The following is a 20,396-nucleotide window of genomic DNA, read 5'->3' as shown; positions in this document are numbered from 1 at the left end:
TCATAGACAAATAAAGCCACATCAATAATCTGAAGCACAGCACTTCAGTCAGATCTGTGCTCTGACAAACCTGCGTTACGGTTGACTTAATCACTACTGCGATTACTTGCTCATTTCAGCTCAGAATTTAAATTCATGCGCTGTATCACAGCAAGGAAGGGAATTAATCTGATTTCAATGTGAATCACGTTAATGCCGCAGATCTGCTGAATCTAATCAGATTAATTAAACATTTACACCAGCTCCTTTATATGTAATCCTGTCCTGATTTTCCTCTTCATCGTCATTCAAAACCTCCGGCGGATGGTAAATTTATATATTGTTAATAAACTGTTCCTTCTCATTTTTCTTGTGATGCATTTTTAATGAGTTCAAAGAGTCTTTTCAATTCCTTCTTTCATTCTTTTTCTTTTTAAAATTAAAGAAATATACAGTATATACAGAAGCTGGACAAAGCCAGTTTCATTATTGTAGACTTATCACAGTGTTTATGAGTGTGTTTGTGTGCATGGGTGTATTAAATTAAGCAATCCTCCCACCAACAAATTAGTTCATCTACTTGAAATATAGATATTTTAACTTTAAATGCAATTCATTATTTGAAAGCATGCAGCCAAGTGGCCACAGTGCCTAAATGATGAAATTAATTTTAAGCAAGTATCAAGAAACCCTCAAGGGAATTTATGAGCTGGACTTCTTAATATTAAACTTATCTTATAAATTTAAATATAAAACTAGACTTCACTATAGGTTTATTCATTTAAACTTAAGTCTCCAATGACAAATTGTTCTAAATGAACCAGATTAGGGCTCTTGGAACCCTGCTTTTCATTGAGCATAATAAACGGTTCTACATCAAAATCTAATTATAATATTAATATCATTGTCATACTTTAGTTTGGGGACAAATTCTTAGAAATTCAAAATTTAACTAACCAGTAACTACAAATTTTGCCTTAATAAGCTCCTACTTTGCTGCTTATTAAAAGTATAAAATATAAAGTGTTACCAAAATCATTAAAGAAGCATATAATTAGGACAGTTATTAATGTTGGGGTCATCTCATTCCCATTGAATATGTCTTTTTTTTCTTCCACAGAAGACAAGTGGGGATATTTTGAAAAATGTTCACACTGCTCTCTTCCACACAGTGGAAATGAATAGTGGCCATAGGCTGTCAAGCTCCTGAAAGAACAGTTAATCAAAAACAATTAGGCCTATAAAAGTAGTCCATACACCTTCTAAAGCCATTTGTGTGAGGACAGTCTCAAATTTAAGCAGTTATTCACCCAAACTCTTGGTCACTATTCATTTTCATCATTGTATGAAACACAGCTGATAGAAATTCTGCTACTTCTGCGGTTTGATAGAAGAAAGAAAATCATATAATTTGAAATTACATGAGGGTGAGTAAATTATGATTTTTATTTTTTACTTTCGCAGGGTGAATTATCCTTTTACTGAACCATTCGTGAATGTATAGCATTGCCGTGAACATTGGCCAACCAGTGAACTTACACCCAATTCATACTGTTTTCTCCTGCCCTCAGTGTCTTTAACCGATTCCTGTGTAACTGAAGATTTGAAGCTGAGGGATTTGGAAGAGGGGGACAAAAGAAAGGGAACGATTTAAAGATATCATTGAAGAGGTAGAGAGGCGCAGGGTGCATAATATAATACCATCTAAATGAGACTTAATATAAATAGAGGACCAGGCAAAGAGCAGCAGTACAAAAGAGACTTCTAAATAAATCAGCGAGGTATTTTCAGAGTGTTGGTGGCGATGAAACATCCACCAATGAGCCGCGAGTTTTATTTCAAGTGTGGTAATGAGTAGAATCTGTGTTTGGTCTCTTTTTCATCACCGACGTCACCAAAGGCAAGTCTCGCAGGTCACACACACTTGCATTTGTGCATTTCATGAGACAGACAGATGTTCTCAAGAGCAATTGAGTGGAGATGCATATCAGAACAGAGGAAGAGTGTATGAACATACAAAGAGGAAGTCGTAACGAATCAGATCTAATGGAATCTTGAGGAGCTTAGGATGAGTCATGAAACATTCACAAATACAAAAACAGAGCAGCACATTCAAACATATTCTGAGATTCAAAACACACACACACACACACACACACACACAGTGGAAGACAGAGCTAGTCTTGCCCAGCACATACAGCAAACCATTCTAGTGGAACTGTACCAATGATTAGGGGTGAAATTGTTTCTTCTTTCTTTCTGTTTCTTGAACAGAAAACGATTGAATGTGAGCCACAGAGCCTGCGAGGTTCACAGAGCAAGCAGCCCTCTGTGTCTCATAGATAGAGCACAAACACTCTTTTAATTACGTTCTTTAATTGCTATTATTGTTCTGAACATTAGCAAGTAGAGAAGAGCAATTTAAAGCCAATTCATTGAAAACAAAGACACATCTCTCACACGCAGTCAAGTCAAAGCTGGTGAGGTGAAGCAAGCAGAGGCATGTGTATCACTACTGACCTCTGCTGGCCAAAGCTGGAAACTAAAGCAGTAATCTTACAAATATAAACATACATATATTTTTACACTGTAAGCAAAATTTCAATAAAATAAAAACGGTTATTAAAAAGAAATGGTAAAAGGTTTCAGGCATAATATGTACCTTTTAAATTCCTTTTATATTAATATACATTTTAACACAAAATCTTTATTCTGTCAGAAACTTGAATGACATGAGCATTTTTAATAAATATGAATTTTTGTTTAAATATTTTGTACGGGCATTGACAATTAATTCAACCAAATTATTTATACTAAATAAAAAAGTAAGTAAAAAGATGTATTAATTAAATGTAATGTAAATGTAATTAAATGTATTCAATTAAAAATTTAATTATGAAGCATTGAGAATTAACTCAAAGAAATTATTATTACTTAATGAAAAATGTAAAACAAAAAGACGTTGGGGAAAATTTCTTGATTTTATGTATTTTTAATGGGTATTAATTAGATCTGATTATTTTAAATTATTAATGTTAATATCAGTATGAGTTTACTTCTATTTCTTTATTTTATTCATGTTAATATTATTATATAATACAGTATGCAAATATCATAAATACATTTATACTGATGTTATGATGAATAAATACACACTGTTGAAAAATATTTGCTGTAATTAAGCAATATACCACTAGACAAATATAAAGAATTCTCTCAGGCAAAACAGAAAGCATAAAATGTAACATAATTAAACAAGCATAATGTTGACTAATGTTGAGTGTTGACCTAATGCTAACATTCTGTTTGTTGTGGAACCACTGTCAGGTGACATTTAGCCTATTCTGTGTGCTGTTCACATGTATTGCCTATGCCAGCTGGATCCAGTCTCAGGTAGCTGTCCCCCAGTGAGCTGAACCCAGTTAAACCTCCCATAGCTGCATATGGAACAGCTCTGCCCACCGGACGCCCCCGCGTTATACGCTCTTCTGTGGTTTCAACCAGCGTCACATGGGCATATCCAGGCTGACCACATCCGCAGGTGAATGGACTTCGGTAGCCAGTGCAGCGAGTGCCTGGAGGTACACAGGTTTAGATTTGTTTACATTCGATTAAATGCTTATGTGTAACATGATGAATTATGATAATAATAGGAGATGCAATGGTGCAAAACCCACATTTTTTGCACTGATGGGCTATAGCTTCACTGTGTTCACTGGTTGTGTGTTTGCACTGACAGCGTACTGGTTTAGAGCCGTTAATATGAACATATTCATAGGACACACACTGACAACCTTTGACCCTACAAGGCAAGATTATAGGCCTTTCCTTTGGCAACTCCTCAAAGTCTGTGCAATGTTGTTTATACCTGAGAATGAAATAGAATTATTAGAGAATCTGTTTGTGTACATTAATAATGTGTATGATCAGTGATCCATACCTGTGTGTACAGAAGCAAGGTGTCTCTGGTCCAATCAGTTTACAGTCTATCTGTCCCGGGACCCCAAAACTAACATATAGACGGTTTTGTATTCTTCTTGGCACCACTGTCTCTTTGTATTTCTTGTACTCTTCCTCTGAAAACAGCCTCCCTCCATCATCTTCCCCAACAATCCTTTGCAAAACAGGAATGATAGTGAATTACAAGATCACTTTTTCAAACTCGACAAGCTTTTAAAAAATAATAGTCAAATAAAATAGGACGTGAGAAGATAAAAATAATAAATATTTTTGCACTGACAACGTAAATAGACTTTAGTTTCCAGATTTTCCCCAAACAAACCGACCTTTTGTATTCTAAATAGGCCTCCACTGCATTGGTTGCATGTTTGTCGATGTGTATCTTTTCCATTCCCAGTCTTTTTTGTAGATTTGCCTGTTGATATGAATTACTTCTCGAGCTGCAACACTGACTCTGCAACTTGTTTACAATGAAGGTTGTTCTTGGCGCCTGTGTTTCTAGGCAACGACAAAACAACAGTGATAAGTTTTCCCCAAACAGTCTAAATTAGGAATAAGAATCATTTAACATTTTAAACCATAATGTAAAATTTCTAATCAGTAATATTCAATATACACTCACAACGATTTTTATGCATCTCGACTACATTTGTACACGTGAACTACATTTCCCATGCTGCCTTTGACATTTTTACGTGAGTCAGACGTCAGAGAATCGTTTCCTTCAAGTAGTTCTTTAAAAAAATGATTCAGTGATTCTTTTACGTAGTTGCATCAACGCACATTTAAATTCTGAAGAAAACAAAAATATTGTGTATTATAGACCAGTGGTTATAACTTATTGGTCCGTGTATATTTTGGTCATTTGATTTTCTATTTAAAAATAAATAAAGATAAATGAGAAACGGTTTGATTTTCGTTTTTGCGCACCACTAGCAAAGAATCCGCGGGATTAATATGCTCTGCTGTCTGCCGCTTCTCTCCTGGTGAAAATGAACTGAGTTTGCGGTTGCCGCTTGTCGGTGCAGTACAGAAGGATGAAAGGGGCGTTTCAGCGCCGCCCACACATTCAAACAAATATTAAAGCATAATCTCATTTTTTACCCACAAACAAAAATACGAAAAATCCAGCTACATTTTCGTTTTGCGTTTCTTAAACAAAACGAAAAAACGAAAATCAAACCGTTTCTCATTTATCTTTATTTATTTTTAAATAGAAAATCAAATGACCAAAAGATACACGGACCCTTATTATACCCTTATTTTTTTTTTTTATTATTATTATTGAAATGTAAAAGAAAAAAAAAGAAAAAGAAAAGGCAAGTTCTTTACATATTTCTCATAATAACAGATTTTGTAAATGCAAATTGAGACAATTTTAATAAAATATAAAACAATAAAATAATATTAATAAAAATAATTATTTTATAAAATAAAATTAGATAAAAAAAGTAATCACAAGCATATTTTAAATTCATTTAGCAGAGACAACCATGGAGACAACCATAGACAGTAAAATAATTAACGATTTGTTCATTCCAATGTGAAAGAATCGTTTTGATTCATTGAAAAGATTCGACTCAAAAGAAGAATCAATTCACAACCGGACATCGCTGCCTGGTGCGTTTCGTGACGTCGTACGCAATAAATCGTGTTGTCACCGCAGGGAAAAAATACTACTGAAAATGTTCTGTATTAGTTCGTAGTTTCGCCACCACAGTTGGCTCTGTATGATAATCTGGCATTTATTTTAAGGCGTTACGTTACCTAAAAAATAATTAGCTTCATACTTAATACAGAGACGCTTGCTTTGAAGTTATGCTGCAGTTTAAATATTGGTTTTAATATTACTGATTTTTTAAGATAGGCTTGCTAGGGCTGCCATGCACAAGCGCTAAGAAGATGTCAACGATTTGGAGTCCACGAATCCATCACCTTGACCAAAGTATTTAAGGTAATTTCTATATTAACGTTAGCTGTGTTACCGTAGCAGATTCATCAGGCTGTTCCAGCTGTTCAATATCTTTCACACCCGGCCTTGTCTTAAAGCGATAATAGACTGCGTGCAGTAATAAAGGCGATTCGTTAAGCTGCTTAATATCTTGAGAACCAAATGAAAAAGATAAAACGAGCATATGTACAAGCATAATATGAGTTAAACCAGAATGCTAAAAGCTGTTTGACTATATACATTTGCGTATGCTGCATGCCAAATATCAGTGGTCATGTTTTTCTGTTATTGCTAACCTTTTCTCCAAACCAGTATCGCTACAGCAGTTAAACGAGTCAATGAATAACTCTCACATTGTATAATTAATAATCACGATCTTTTCAGAAAAACCATGATATGTCTGACCTCAGAGCTTTAACCTAGTTTTATGCTGCAATTCCCATCTTAAAATTTCACGTGACTATACTTTGACAACTCTATAGAGTTGAAAACAAACAGCTTGACAGGCTGGAACTTGTCAAACTGCCTGCAAAAAGGCTTCATTTAACTTCACTAGTATCGTTCTGCTGTTCCTGTGGAGATGTGATGATTAAAAGTGGTCGTATTTCTCCCCCCGCGTTATTAATTTATCTAAAGCACTGTCTGGATGAGTGATTTGTGACTGGGTGAAGAATAGCTCTGTGACCCCAGAGGAAGAGAGTGGTGACAGGACTTCTATTCACTTTAGGATGGAAACTTAATTTATTAATACAAACTGAAACCTGAGGCCTTGGCGTATTAACTGTAACCTTAGCCATTTAATACAATTATTCTCACAAATTTCTGCTTGTTTTGTGTGTGTGTTGTGTTTTACAGGTATTCAGCAATAGACGATTACTTTCAATCCATCCATCTTCCTTGCTTGTAATTTCCTTGTCAAAACGACTAAACAAATACATGAGATCAGTGAGCTTATTACCGGCCTTTCTCCCCATTTCTAATTTCAATCTCCTTTCGGCTTTTTCATGACTTGATTATTCCCAGCCCTGAACCTGACACCCTCTTATAAACCTGTCCCCACCCCGTCCCCATAACCCGGGTCCCATCAGACCTGCAGCATTGCCATGCTGGGCTGTCTGCTGCGTAGGAGCATGTCTCACAGACTGAGTGTGTTTCTGGTGGTCTTCGGCCTGGCCTGGTGTCTGCTGCTGCTTCACTACACTATCACACAACCACGGCGCCAGAGCAGCACAGAACTCCGCCAACAGATCCTCGAGCTCAGCCATCGCTATGTCAAAGTCCTTAGCGAGGAGAACCAGAACCCTTCAGGGCCCCATGGCACCTCCATGGCAGGATATGGTAAGGATTTATTATTATTATACCTAATTGAATCACCCTCATGTCATTCCTTACCTGTTTGCTGTTTTAGAGTGCCAAAAAACACAACAAATGTTTTATAAAAACAGAAGTCTGTAGCAAATGTTATAGGATATATGCATATTTTAATCAAACAAAATGTAAAGTTTTAGAATTAAGATTTTTTTTTGCTAACACTTTACAGCAGGGTTCATTCCTATACATTAGTAGGTTTATATGAATGCTACTGTTTTTTGCTCAGAACACATTATCTAATGTTATTTAAAATGTTAGTATATTTAAAACGGAACATTAAAATGAGTGCAATTATATATTTTATTGTTAGTTGTGAGTTTGTGATATCTAATGCATTTACCAGCATTGACAACTTAACCTCAATGTAAAGTGAAATTGTGTTTTATGTTTTCCCTTTCTGGTAACAGTTTACAAAAAGGTCTCATTTGTAACATTCATATTTGTAACAAGGTTATATTTGTAACATATAACATTTATTAACATTCCCCAACATATAATGTCTATGAATATTGTTATCACTTACATCAGTAAATAAAAATACATTTGCCAATGTATTGAACGATTGATTTTATTAACTATCATAAAGATTAATACATTTTGTAAAAATAATAATAATAATAATTCTGATTAAATGAGCAATTGTATTTTTAGTAACTAACACAAGCAAAGATAAATAAATGTTGTAAAAAAAAAAAAAAAAAAAAAAATTCATTTCTCTTGGTTCATGTCAAATTAATTTTGATAAGTCGCATCTGACTATAAGTCACAGGACCAGCCAAACTATGAAAAAAAGTGTGACTTATAGTCCGGAATATACGATAGTTCGTCTTCATTAGTTAATGTTCTTCTATCAACTATAATGAACTCCAGTGTTGACAAATATAAATTGTATGTTTTCGTACATTTTCGTTTATAAAATGAACACTATTATTCATATATATATATATATATATATGCATTTAGCAGATTAAATGTATGCATTTAGCAGACGCTTTTATCCAAAGCGACTTACAGTGCATTCAGGCTATCAATTTTTACCTATCATAGCGCAATGCTCTACCGATTGAGCTACAGGAACACACACATATATATTTATATATAATTATTCATTTTTATTAATAAATTTTTTGAAACACTATTCTTATTTGAATGAATAGGCTGCTTGGCATTCAGGATGGGTGTGGTAGAAAGAGGTTTAGAAATAACAAAAAACTGATCCTTGCCCTATCTTTTTTTTCTGCTGAAGCTGACTTGAAGAGGACAATTGCTGTACTGTTAGATGATATTCTCAACCGTTTGGTGAAGTTGGAAGGGAAAGTGGAAGCTGCTGTGAATGCCTCCATACAGAACATGTCCCATCCTGCTGCCGGCACTCTTCTTGCTGCCAGAGTCACCGTTTCCAGGTCCACCAAACAAAATATGTCTGCCCACCGGCCAGAGAGACGTAGTAACCCTCTGCACCTTCTGCCACAATCACCTGAAAGGTCCCATAAGCCACACTCTTTAAAATAGCAAAGTGTGGTCAGGAACATCATCTGTGCCACTACAGCAAAGACTCCGATACAGAGATAAATATATATTTTTTAGACTAAAGCAGCTTTTAGACATCCTTTTTCTGTTGTGCACATGGGTTTCAGCCTGATTGTTTTGTCTTAAATTCATGGACCACAAATATATTTTATAACTTATGTGCAATATGGAATATAAGATATGAGAGAGTGACAGGATGTGTTTTCTAAATGATTTTTCATGTACGGATGAGTGTTTCATAATGAATGTACAGCATTATCTCCACAGCTAGCTAACTGTGTGTAGTGCACTTAATTGGATTCCAGAGCGAAGGTTTACATGTAGCATCTTTTAATTAAGACTTTGTGCTTTGCAATGCATTAGCTATTGAACTGTGGAGGAAACGAGCTGATCCAAAGAATAATCTCTGAATCGTTGATTGATGGCTGTATTGCAGGTTCATTTTTTTAAGGGTGGGGATATACCTCAGCTGCTGTCAGTACATGAAGCTGAACGCCAGCAAAAGTGAACGCAGCATTACCAGACAACACAATCCATACAATAAAACACTTACGATACTTCAGATGTGTCCTTTCATTTGTGCCATTAATGTGATGTGAAAAGTGAAAGTAGGTTTTCCTCTAAGTGCTTCAAATAATTACATGGTTGTATCATGTCAATATATTGTTTTGTTTTATTTGAGATATGTTGATTTTTAATCTATAAATGACAATCTTTCAACGTGCTAGTGTATGCTTATACTATCTATCTATCTATCTATCTTATCTATCTATCTGTCTATCTATCATCTAATGTTGAGGAGGATGTGACGTAGTTGTTGAGTCGTCTCCCATAGTTCACAGCGCGCTTCAGCTGGTCGGCCATTTTCTGCAGTTGCGTGAAGAGCGGAAGTCTTCGAGGAAGAATATCTTCATTTTCACGCTTTTGCCAATCATTTAATATTTTAAAAATGAGTGATGTCGAGGAGCCACAATTCCAGGCGAGGGTGAGCATTATGTTTTGTGTAAACCGCTCCGTCGTTTTCTTCAAATATGATCTCTTTCTATTTGCGGTAACGATCGATTAGTGAACGGCTAACTGCCCCTTTCTTTTGTTATTTACAATTTCACTGAACCGATAACGTTAGATCAGCTGATACATACGTTACGGCTAATAATTCTTGAAACGTTTAATATTTAGTCACTTTATGGTTTATATTTTACTATTTAGTCACTAGAAGTCCATTACGATGTTGAATATCAAATAAATGTAAATAAGCTGCTGTGTTGAACACGGCAATACTTTTTACCACCATGTATTTTTTATATATATAACAATGTGCCCTTTTGATTTATGTATGTATTTATTTATTTTAACAGCCGGTCCTACAATAGCAGATATTGATGAGAAAATTACTTAATAAGTGTTCTAACGTGTTTAAACACGAGTTTGTATTCACACAATAGCAGCCTGAGTACTTTTGGTTTCTCTTTCCAGCATTTCTGATCTTTCCTTACTCTCTCTCTCTCTCTTACACTATGTGATTATGTTACCAAACAAACATCTGTATTTCAAAAGGAGTAAGTTAGTGAAATTTGAATAGCTCACTTCATTTTCCCCCCTAAATTTCCCTTGATCTTAATTGCTCTGAATGTTCTTTTTTCATTAAGGTTATTGGTCGTGAAGGATTTGAAGAGTTAAGGCCAAGAATGTGGAAGAATGTTCAAGATAAAAGAAGGCTTTTACAGAGAAAATGTTTACAGAGCAGACGGTTAAGTGGGAAGGGGAGAAAAGAACGGAAGATCGGTCAGATAGAAGCACGCTCGCGTTATGTGTCTAAAGCAGAAAAAAGAAAAGAGGTTTCAGATTGGGGTGAAGAAATGAAAAGGAGAGGAAAAATGAAAACTGAACAAATGAAGACTGAAGAATAAAATGCCTGAGAGAAAGGAAATAGCGTATTCTGAAAACAGAAGAATGAATGAGTCCGTAGGTTAAGTAAATGCAGAATTTGTGTTCCAAGTGTCTTTCTAATCTCTTCTTGATGATCATTTGCATGTTTGTCGCTTTATTGTGGTGATTCGGCTAAAGAACAAGCATCACAAGGACCTGTGATGACTTTGTAGCCTTTGTAAATCTATTGATCATAATGCTATTAACTTTTGTTGTTGTTTTTATTCCATGATATAATTTAAGTAAATCTAACACTTTCCTCCACAGCTGTGATAAAGTGAATGTTTGGATTTCTGCAATTATGTATGTGGTGTGAATGTGTAAGTTTGCTTGCTTTGTGAACGTTCCCCTTGTAAATGTTGTAACACATTGCTGTGATGTTAGGAATCCCGCTCGCCATCCAAATCGGCGCGGGGCAGTCCTGCCCAACCCAAGATGGAGAGCAGGTCTGGCTCTCCCAGCCCTTCCCGAGCATCCAAACGTTCTGAATCCAGATCCCGCTCCAAGTCAAGGTCAGTTCATGTCACTAAGCCATTTCTTTATTGAAAAGCAAGTTCATTTCTGTTTATTTGGGATATCTCACTCTGTGTTTGGGTCCTTTCCAGGTCTCACTCTCGGCGGCATTCAAATCGCCGCTACAGCCGCTCTCGGTCTCACTCCCACCGGAAGAAGTCTCGCTCTCACTCCAACAGCCCTGACTACCGACGCAGACGGAGCCAGAGCACATCGCCCATGTCTAACCGCCGCAGACACACTGGCAGTCGGGTGAGTGCCATGGGATAGGAGTCGAAGTTTAGAGGGACCACAACTACTGCAACTGCAGTTGCTATTAAAAATATAGTTCATACAAAAATTAAATCTTCATTGTTTATTTACCATCATATCGTTGCAAACCTATATGACATTTCTTTATATTTTTTATGAAAATATTTTATTTTAATAAATAGCAGCATACAGCAGTGGTTCATAGACAAGTGGTTGGGCTCCTTAACAAACATTCAGAAAATCCTGAAAAAAAAATTATAGGAAATAGGGCTGTCACTTTTGAGAAAAAAAACGGATATCGAATATCATGCAATGTATTCAAATATATTCAAATATCTACCCCCCTAATTCATTTCTTAATACTGTTTGCAAGAAGTTTATCAACTTGATCTGGATTAAGTGCGGCTCTCTTTTTATTTACAATGTTCCCCGCGGTGGAGAACACACGTTCAGAGCGCACAGACGTGCCTGGCTACTAGCTCTTATTCGCTAGATTTGGTCATGGGCCTACGCTACAATACGTCTAGAGTGCCCTCTACTGGATAAGATGGCATAGAATAAAAGAAAAAACAAAAGGTCTAATCATAGACTGTAAAAAATGCGCTACACATGGCATTTTAAAAACCGGATATTTTATTTATAGCTCGATTACGGATATTTCACTTCATGTTCGAATGCATATTCGAATATCAAATAAAAAGTGACAGCCCTAATAGAAAAAACTTACTGTTCTTGAAATTTCTGCAGTCACATAAAAACTGTTTATGCTTTATTAATTTAATATGAAGATGCTTCCAGTTACAGTTAACAAAGTGCTGCTAAAAAAGTTTTTAAAAAAACTTTTTGACTGAAAATATCTTGGTCATTATTGGTGATATTATGTTTGGAATAATATCATTAATATTTGTTAATAAACAGAGATGGGGTAAAGACTTTGTCAGCTTTCAGCAGAAATACCATAAATATTTAGTCATTATTGGTGATATTATGTTTGGAATGACATCATTAATATTTGTTAATAAACAGAGGAGTAAAAGCTTTGTCATCTTGCAGCAGAAATACCTGAAATATCTTAGACTGTAGAGCTTGTGTAGCTCTGCCCCTTTTCAGCACTGCGCTTGTTGTCTTTCTGTTTGTATATACGCAGTGTGAAAGTAAAGTTGTTTGAATTTATGAATGAAACGCTTTTTTTTAAAATCACATTGCTCATGGCAGCCGCTTACGATACATATGATGACATTCCTTTACTCTACAATAAGTAAATTCATTTCGCCAGCTAACTACTCTTCAACAGTGATGCTATAGAGCTATAAGTTCAAAAACGAAATTAAAAAAATCTGTGCACTTGTTTCTCTGATGTGTATGGGAGATTGAGTATTAGGGAAATGAGGGACGTTTGAGTCAAACATTTTAAGAAATAATGGCATACAGGTTTGTAACAACATGATGGTGAGCAAATAATAACAGAAATGTAATTTTCGGGTGAACTATTCCTTGAAATCACTTTAATTCCCATTTTTGTTAATTAAAAGATTTGAAATTATGTCAGAAAATAAAGTACAAAAATGTCACTTGGCTGGTACCCTTTCCTTTAACATTACGCTATAATTATGTACCATTTGGGTGTAAATAAGGATCAGAGGTGTACTTTTTAGTCTTTGTACCTTAGGGTACAGCGTTTTTCTATGAGAGTGTAGGCTTGGTTATCTGATTTTGAACCCTACACTTCAAGTGCTTTAAAATATAGAACATGTTATGTATTTTTTTAAAGTGATGTTTTAATTGCTAGTCTTAAAGGTGTGTTTCTGTTTTGTACAAAATGCATGCAAACCCCATCACAGCCTCACAGGGACGAACATGACTGTCTTTAATAACCCCTTTCATTCCTTCTTATTGCATCAACAGAGCTCATACAGCCATGACTCCAAAAAAGACTCACACAGTCATGGTGACGCCAGGGTATGTGGACCTTTTTTAACCTTTTAACAATAACCACTAGACCAAACAGTCTCAATGTTGCCTTTTAAAGGGTTTAAGAGGTCCATGTGGTGACTTTTGGTTTGTAAGAATCACTTTGTCTTCCTGCATTGACTGTGAAGCCCTTCAGATGGCTCATGCAATGACCATACTCATTCATACTGTGATGCCCTAAGACATGTTTTGTTGGACGGAAAGCTGTAATGTTTGTTTTTGCATCAAAATCTCTTTAATGGGGTTATTAAATGCTGTCACACAGTTACCCAGAGAAATTTCAGAGAATTAGGCAGTCATGTTGATTTGCTGCCCCCACCAGAGAAAGCATTGAAGTATTTCCTGAACAAATGGCACATCATCTCTGTTGGAGGGGTGTAACAATAAACACACAGGAACTTAGACTGGTTATTACATACGAAAGGAATGTTGAGCTGCTTTCCATCACGTCCAGTAATTGTTTTTCATGTCATTGCATGTGAATATTTTCTGCGGTATGAAATTTGAAGGTTCACAATCAGAGAAAAATAAATGAATTACAATGCGTTTGTTTTTTACCCCTCGTCAAAGAACAAAATGTAAATTTAGTGTTTACGTATCAGTATGATCAGTAATATTTGTGCACAAAATGTTACAATCGTTCAGTAGTGTTGAATGCAGAATTTTAATCTCACAGTCAATGTTTTATTTGCTCATTGCTCAATTTTTGGTGTTCTCAATCTTTTGTCCTGTGCTCTAGTGCTGACACCTCTGTCCCTCTTACAGGCCAATCCAGACCCGAACACGTGTCTGGGTGTGTTTGGTCTCAGTCTGTACACAACAGAGCGAGACCTGAGAGAGGTCTTCTCACGTCACGGCCCTTTGGCCGGTGTCAATGTTGTCTACGACCAGCGAACGGGACGCTCTCGCGGTTTTGCCTTTGTTTACTTTGAGCACATCGACGATGCCAAAGAGGTACATCCCCAGCTGGGATTATGTGATGTAATCTAATAAACGCATTGACTTGTTTAAGTAAAATCTGGAAATATCAGGCAATTTGTGATTTACAGGACTGGAATAGTCATGAAAACTACAGTTTATATTTAATTGGCTATACATATTGCACTCATGTCAAGTAAAACTTGCTTCAGTGCAGTAGTAATGTCAGTTTTGCGAGTGAATGTTTCTTTTGAAAGGATTCAACAGGTTAATTATGTTCACACATCAGTCTGGATGATCAATGAGCAGTATATTTTTATACCACTTATTAATCCATTATGTTAGTAAAAATCAGGTTGTTCATTATTTGTTTGTTCACAGTGCATTAACAAAATAAGATATTTTTGGTAACCAAGTAGTTATGGTGTCCACTGACTTCCACTGTATGGATAAAAATGTCCTCTTTTATGGTCCATTGAACAAAAAGTTTGGAATGGCATGAGGATGAGTAAATAATGTCAGAATGTCCATTTTAACCATCCCTTTGATCCTTAACAACACTAAGACATTTTCATTAATAGGTTTTTCAGGCCTTCATTGAGCACTCAAATGTTATTAGACTCTCTCTGACTGTATATCCTGTCTAAACAGACCATTTATCCCTCACTACAGGCAATGGAGCGGGCTAATGGCATGGAGCTGGATGGAAGGCGCATCAGGGTGGATTATTCCATCACCAAACGTGCACACACCCCCACACCAGGCATCTACATGGGTCGGCCCACACAGTGAGTATTTTGCAGGCCAGAAAAACCATTCTGCCAAATAAGCTGAACCGGTATGGGTGGTTTGTATTAACACTTCAAATGTTACTCTTTTAGTAATGGAGGTGGGAGCAGCAGCAGCAGCGGTGGTGGCGGCGGACGGAGACGAGACTCGTATTACGATCGTGGCTACGACAGATACGACCGTTATGATGAGTATGACTACAGATACAGGTAACATTGAATATATACTTCAATGTGTCAAACATTTCTAGTGTTTCTGTAAAGGTTCTTATGAATTCTAATCTCTTCTTCTCTTTTCCAGCAGGAGGCGCTCTCCGTCACCTTATTACAGCCGGTACAGGTCTCGCTCAAGATCTCGCTCATACAGCCCACGTGAGTGGTTTTAAAAGCCTTGAGCAATCTGAATTTTCCACAGATGCCCAAATGCATGCCTGCCTGATAAGCCACAGCTTCTAGAGTGCATTACTCATGAAATCCCATTATTCACCCGTTTGCCCACTGAATCATGTACCATGTGATGAACATTTTAATTGTAGACTCATTCTAATAGAACGTTTGTGTTTTGCAGGAAGATACTAAGACGATCCTGAAGACTTCTTTCTTTTTGCCTGTTTGCATCGAGCTATACATTTATAAAGACATGTAAACTCATTGTACTAGAGAAAGATTTTTCTTAATTTGTAGACTTCCCAGTATGTAAGGTTTGTGGAGATCATAAATACTGTCATTATGGGGTTTTATGAGTTGTTTTTTTGTAGTGTGCTTGTAAGGTGTGATGAGTTTTCCTATATACTGGGCATCTTTTAGTGGGGATGTATGTGATACCAAGAGAGAGTGAGTGTGTGTGAGTTGCTGTACATCTGTGAGGCAGAGCATCATATAGAAAGCAGGCTGGGATTGCCTCATCTGTGACAAAATACTTTTATTTTCAGGATTGTGTTGCTTTGTTTCTTTCTTAAGAAATAAAGACCTTAAAATAAATGTTTCTTTTTATTATGACAAAACATGCTTTTATGTGCTACTTAGTCTTTTTAATGTTCTTCAAAGCTAGGAATATAAGCATAATTAATAATAATTTCAGTAATGTACTCTACAGAAATTGTCAACTTGCCTTAAACATTTTAAATGCTGAATTAAAAAAACCGCAGATAAAAATGTGAAGAAAAAAAACCCCATCTAATTTATAGCTTAGAAATTAGTTTTGCAGTGCAGTTTCTAGCACATAATTAATGTTTAATGTCTTAAGGGAAAAAATGGTTTTTAAAATGGTTTTAAACTTAAAACACATTGGGTATAATAATTGGGTCATAATATTAATAACAGGTGAATAGAACATTGATAATTTGCATTGTTATCAGTATGTTACAATAAAATGTAAACACAAGATGTCTTTAAAAATGTCTTTATTTAGCACCTTCTAAAGACAAAACAAATCACACAGAAATAATTAGTACAATACAGTAACAATGTCATCATAAAACTCAAGTAAATGTTTTTTTCATTTTGTAAATCTCAATAATAATAAATAATCACTAATAAAGAGTGGAACAGAACAAGTTTGCTTCAAAGTTGAACATTCCACTAAAGACAAACTGAAGCAGTTATAAAAACTGAACCGAGGAGCCTACGAAATACAGCCATTTTCCCCCCAACCATATACACAAGATGCTTAAACATGGATTAGTGCATGCTGCGGTCACGATTTGTAGTATGGTTAACATAAGGTCAACTAGAATATGATATCAATTATATTTCAGTTTTTTTTTTTTGCCACTTTTCAATAAATCTTATATAATGCTTAACAGACCAGTTCATTAACATTCAATTTGTTACAAATGCCAAGATACATGAATTCAAATACATGCATGTTTGAGTGAACGGCTGATCTTGAGATTTATACAGTGCCACTGCAGTAGTTAAAACTTTGTCAAGAGTGTTCACAGGATCTTACGAGAAGCTTTCATTTGTGAATCTGTGTGAAATGTGTTTGGAATCATCTTCAGTAAACGAGCAGAAAAGCACACAAGGTACTCCATTAGAGCAGTGTGGAGCACTTGGCTACATTAGACTGTCGGCCATATTGTTTTCACCTATCCAGGCATTTCAGATTAGTGGAGTGGAAGAGTAAGTTAGTTCTGAGACAAGACCAATGCTTAGATTTCACTCCCTGATGTGGCAAGGAAGTGACATGAGGCCAACACTGCTAAAATGTTATTAAAAGTACTTTTGAATATACATATTAAAACGTGCAAACGAGTCTTCAGAGACTATTACAAAAAAAAAAAAAAAGACTTCAGTGGACCTAAAGTTCAAAGTCGCTAACTGCAACTCTTCTAAGTCATTTAAAACAAAAAATCTTTTTTTGTAACTTCTCATTATATGAGATCATATTTTATGGAAAATTGACATGCATCAGCTGTCAGTGTATTGTCATAATAATAATAAAAACAGATAATTCATCACATCACAATTTTTCCTTAGAAGACATTTTTAATAAGATTATATAAGAATCTATCTATAAGAATTTATTCTTTTATTGTGCTGTGGTGCATTGAGTTAATATTAAATTTGCTTAAATGTACACATGCCATATGTAGGCTTCTTTGAAAAGGAAAAAATAAAAAACCCTTATATCATCTTCACACTGTGCATTTTTTTTTGCAAATGTTCACTTTTTTAAAATTACTTAAAAAATATACTCTAAACTTTACAAATGCAGTAATAGAATCTACATATTTGATTCAAGAACTTTATCAAACTCAAATGTGAAAAATGGACATCCTCACATGTGTCAACTTTCACACAAAATAAGCCACATATTTAAGGTCACACTACTTGTGTACATCTCAAAAATGTTTCCTGGTTCTACTATTTTTATTCTTATGTTTTCAGACCATCTCAGCAATTAAAATGACTGTTGGGCGCAGTAAATAACTGTCTTTACTCTGTAGCGTAAACAGTCTTTATCTCCTTGAATTTTCTTCAATGTACATTATAAACCTGGCCACCTACAAACATATCAGTGGACACATAGAAAAAAAATTTACTAAATGGATTTCTACATCAAATAAAATAAAAATCAGTCCATACCTATTAGTTCAAATGGACATGAGAAAATTAGAGCACACTTTATGACCTCCCACATCTTCAGTGGCAACCACACACATTAAAACTGAAAAAATACAATATCCATTTCTGAATGAACTCAAAATGCTATAAACTCTGGCCTTGAACTGAACCACTCAAAATATCAGCCTGCAAAGTACAATTTATTCGTATTCTTGTACATTACAAAAATAATTTCTGGAAACAGAGGGCATTCTTAAAGCTTAATGCCAATTAATATTTATTTAAATGTGTGACAACTTTGGTCTGTCTAGCTTTGTTCTGCTTGAGACAATGAATATAGGATTGGACTTGTTTTACAGGTCTGTTAAGAAATTCAGATGTTATGCACTGCACTCAAACCGGCCTCTAACCAAGCATGTATTAAACATTTAAATAAAACCTCTTTTTATTTCCAATCCTCTGTTCATTAGCTTACAAAGAGGACCTGATTAAGTTCGCAGTGTGAAGTCATAGTTTGATTTTTGAGGCCCCACGGTCAAAGGTCAGGCCCATCTCATCACACAGGTTACGCTAACTTGTTTTTGTTCTTAAAATGATTTGAGACAAATATTTGCATCTCAATTTTTTTCTAAGGTCTGTAAAAGATAAATGAAAATAAACTTATGATTTTTAACAAATACTCAGAGACACGACAGATTTATATAGGTCATGGCCTACAAATAACTTATGTAGACCATGGTTTGTTTATTTTTTGTTTTATTTATGTGCTTCTTTTTTTATTCATCATCATCATCATCATTTCATAATTCCTTTAAAAAATGCAAGTACCTCAAAATAAAATAGCTAAGTAAATATGTATAAACTTCCAACTTTCCACAGTGTAAAGCACAATAATAATATTCCGATTACGTGACTTTAAATTTTACATTTCAGCTTTCAAAGTCTTTTAACATTCTTAAAAACAGCGAAACGGTCCCTTGTCAAAAAATCCTATTGGAATTTCACTTTGTCCTATTGGATCTTACCGGATTCTTAGAATCCTATTGGACATTCTGATTGATTTTAATGGAATTTCAATTTGTCCTGTAGGATTTTATTTGATGTTTAGAATCTTTTTGGACATTGTGTTTAATTTAATGGGATTTAATTTTTTCATGTGATCTTTTATTGATTTGTATTGGACATTTTGATTTCTAAATGGAAATTCACTTTGTCCTGTAGGATCTTATTTGATTCTGTTAATTACTTTTTAAGAGTAACTTTACTTTTTTAGAGTAACACTGTGTGTGTGTGTGTGTGTGTGTGTGTGTGTGTGTGTGTGTGTGTGTACTTGTAACCCATAAAAATGCAGCCTACATATACACAAATATAAAAAAATGAAATTCATAATACAGTAAGGCAAATATTTTAAATGATATAATATCCGAATAAGTTAAAATGTAAAAATACTTAACTAGTTAAATACAAATTAAATAAGTTAAATATTAATGGTATAACAATTAAATAATGCATTAAATATTTTTTTTCTATTTTTAGAATTAATTTAGTAAATACATTTTTAAAGTTTTATCTTTAACTGTAAAAGCTGCTAAATATATTCAGTCAACACAGACTTGTTACTGTTGTAGTTTTGTTACTCTGAATTTAGTTTAAATCACATAATGGACCTCTCTATTTTGAATTTGGCTTGTCTTCCATTATTACTGTCAATCGAAGCAATGAGTCCAGAACAATTAAGCAGATTTACCTGCGTAATATTTAACACTCGCGTTTGTCATTTCTGAAATGGTAAATGTGGACATTTCATCCTCTTAGATAAACAAAAATTTTCTTCAAATTGTGAATAGATTTTGTAGGGAAGCTGAGAAAAGGGCACTCCCCTTAAAGCACAGTACAACTGACTGGAAATGACTGAGCTGGCTTATCTAAAACCAGGAAGTAATCGTGCATATGTTCAATTGACAGAGCATTAGTGATGGCTTTGGAATATATTTGATACAATATTTTTCAATATTTTTTTTTCTCTGTTTTTATATTACACACAAACAGTACTTTATTACATGAAATGAACAGTTTAAATTCCCTTTGAGGTGTATTATAATGATTTACAATATCAAATTCTACATATTGTTTAATGTTTTATTGTTCTGTTCTGTGTTGTGATG

At 34.9% G+C, this 20,396-nt stretch overlaps 3 protein-coding genes across 8 annotated transcripts; 2 read left to right on the top strand and 1 right to left on the bottom strand.

Annotated features, from left to right (window-relative positions):
* Positions 1–2,951: 2,951 nt before the first annotated feature.
* Positions 2,952–4,637, bottom strand: fam221a (family with sequence similarity 221 member A). Its single transcript, XM_059555255.1, has 5 exons — positions 4,562–4,637; positions 4,266–4,437; positions 3,920–4,093; positions 3,657–3,847; positions 2,952–3,554 (listed from the first exon to the last, which is right to left on the bottom strand). The coding sequence occupies exons 2-5, from the start codon at positions 4,328–4,330 to the stop codon at positions 3,319–3,321; spliced, it is 666 nt and encodes a 221-aa protein (XP_059411238.1). The 5' UTR covers positions 4,331–4,437; positions 4,562–4,637; the 3' UTR covers positions 2,952–3,318.
* Positions 4,638–5,551: 914 nt separating this feature from the next.
* On the top strand, positions 5,552–9,350 carry LOC132145243 (coiled-coil domain-containing protein 126-like). 2 transcript variants are annotated; one of them, XM_059556099.1, is made up of 3 exons: positions 5,552–5,893; positions 6,914–7,228; positions 8,508–9,350. In XM_059556099.1, the coding sequence occupies exons 2-3, from the start codon at positions 6,994–6,996 to the stop codon at positions 8,771–8,773; spliced, it is 501 nt and encodes a 166-aa protein (XP_059412082.1). In that variant the 5' UTR covers positions 5,552–5,893; positions 6,914–6,993; the 3' UTR covers positions 8,774–9,350. The 2 variants fall into 2 exon arrangements, with proteins under 2 accessions (XP_059412082.1, XP_059412081.1); XM_059556098.1 differs by having other exon boundaries at positions 6,746–7,228.
* A 281-nt stretch (positions 9,351–9,631) lies between these two features.
* LOC132145242 (transformer-2 protein homolog alpha-like) lies at positions 9,632–16,143 on the top strand. 5 transcript variants are annotated; one of them, XM_059556093.1, is made up of 10 exons: positions 9,648–9,776; positions 10,441–10,756; positions 11,105–11,232; positions 11,326–11,485; positions 13,391–13,444; positions 14,222–14,410; positions 15,047–15,162; positions 15,256–15,372; positions 15,467–15,534; positions 15,731–16,143. In XM_059556093.1, exons 2-10 carry the CDS (start codon positions 10,703–10,705, stop codon positions 15,739–15,741), a joined length of 897 nt encoding a protein of 298 aa, XP_059412076.1. In that variant the 5' UTR covers positions 9,648–9,776; positions 10,441–10,702; the 3' UTR covers positions 15,742–16,143. The 5 variants fall into 5 exon arrangements, with proteins under 5 accessions (XP_059412080.1, XP_059412077.1, XP_059412076.1 ...); XM_059556095.1 differs by having other exon boundaries at positions 9,649–9,776; positions 10,441–10,752; positions 15,464–15,534; XM_059556092.1 differs by having other exon boundaries at positions 9,649–9,776; positions 15,464–15,534.
* The last annotated feature ends 4,253 nt before the right edge of the window (positions 16,144–20,396 follow it).

The sequence above is a fragment of the Carassius carassius genome, chromosome 8, assembly GCF_963082965.1.
Source record: "Carassius carassius chromosome 8, fCarCar2.1, whole genome shotgun sequence".
Lineage (NCBI taxonomy): Eukaryota > Metazoa > Chordata > Actinopteri > Cypriniformes > Cyprinidae > Carassius > Carassius carassius.
Note: the sequence above shows the minus strand (reverse complement) of the source record. Positions and strands in the feature narration are given on the sequence as shown.

Coding starts and splice junctions, on each gene's coding strand:
- LOC132145242 (XM_059556092.1), top strand. CDS start 10,703: ATGCCTGAGAGAAAGGAAATAGCGTATTCTGAAAACAGAAGAATGAAT. Junction 10,757..11,104: donor ACAGAAGAATGAATGAGTCC/GTAGGTTAAGTA, acceptor CTGTGATGTTAG/GAATCCCGCTCGCCATCCAA. Junction 14,411..15,046: donor ACATCGACGATGCCAAAGAG/GTACATCCCCAG, acceptor CCCTCACTACAG/GCAATGGAGCGGGCTAATGG.
- LOC132145243 (XM_059556099.1), top strand. CDS start 6,994: ATGCTGGGCTGTCTGCTGCGTAGGAGCATGTCTCACAGACTGAGTGTG. Junction 7,229..8,507: donor CACCTCCATGGCAGGATATG/GTAAGGATTTAT, acceptor TTTCTGCTGAAG/CTGACTTGAAGAGGACAATT.
- fam221a (XM_059555255.1), bottom strand. CDS start 4,330: ATGGAAAAGATACACATCGACAAACATGCAACCAATGCAGTGGAGGCC. Junction 3,848..3,919: donor CCTTGCTTCTGTACACACAG/GTATGGATCACT, acceptor TTTCATTCTCAG/GTATAAACAACATTGCACAG. Junction 3,555..3,656: donor AGCCCATCAGTGCAAAAAAT/GTGGGTTTTGCA, acceptor GTGTACCTCCAG/GCACTCGCTGCACTGGCTAC.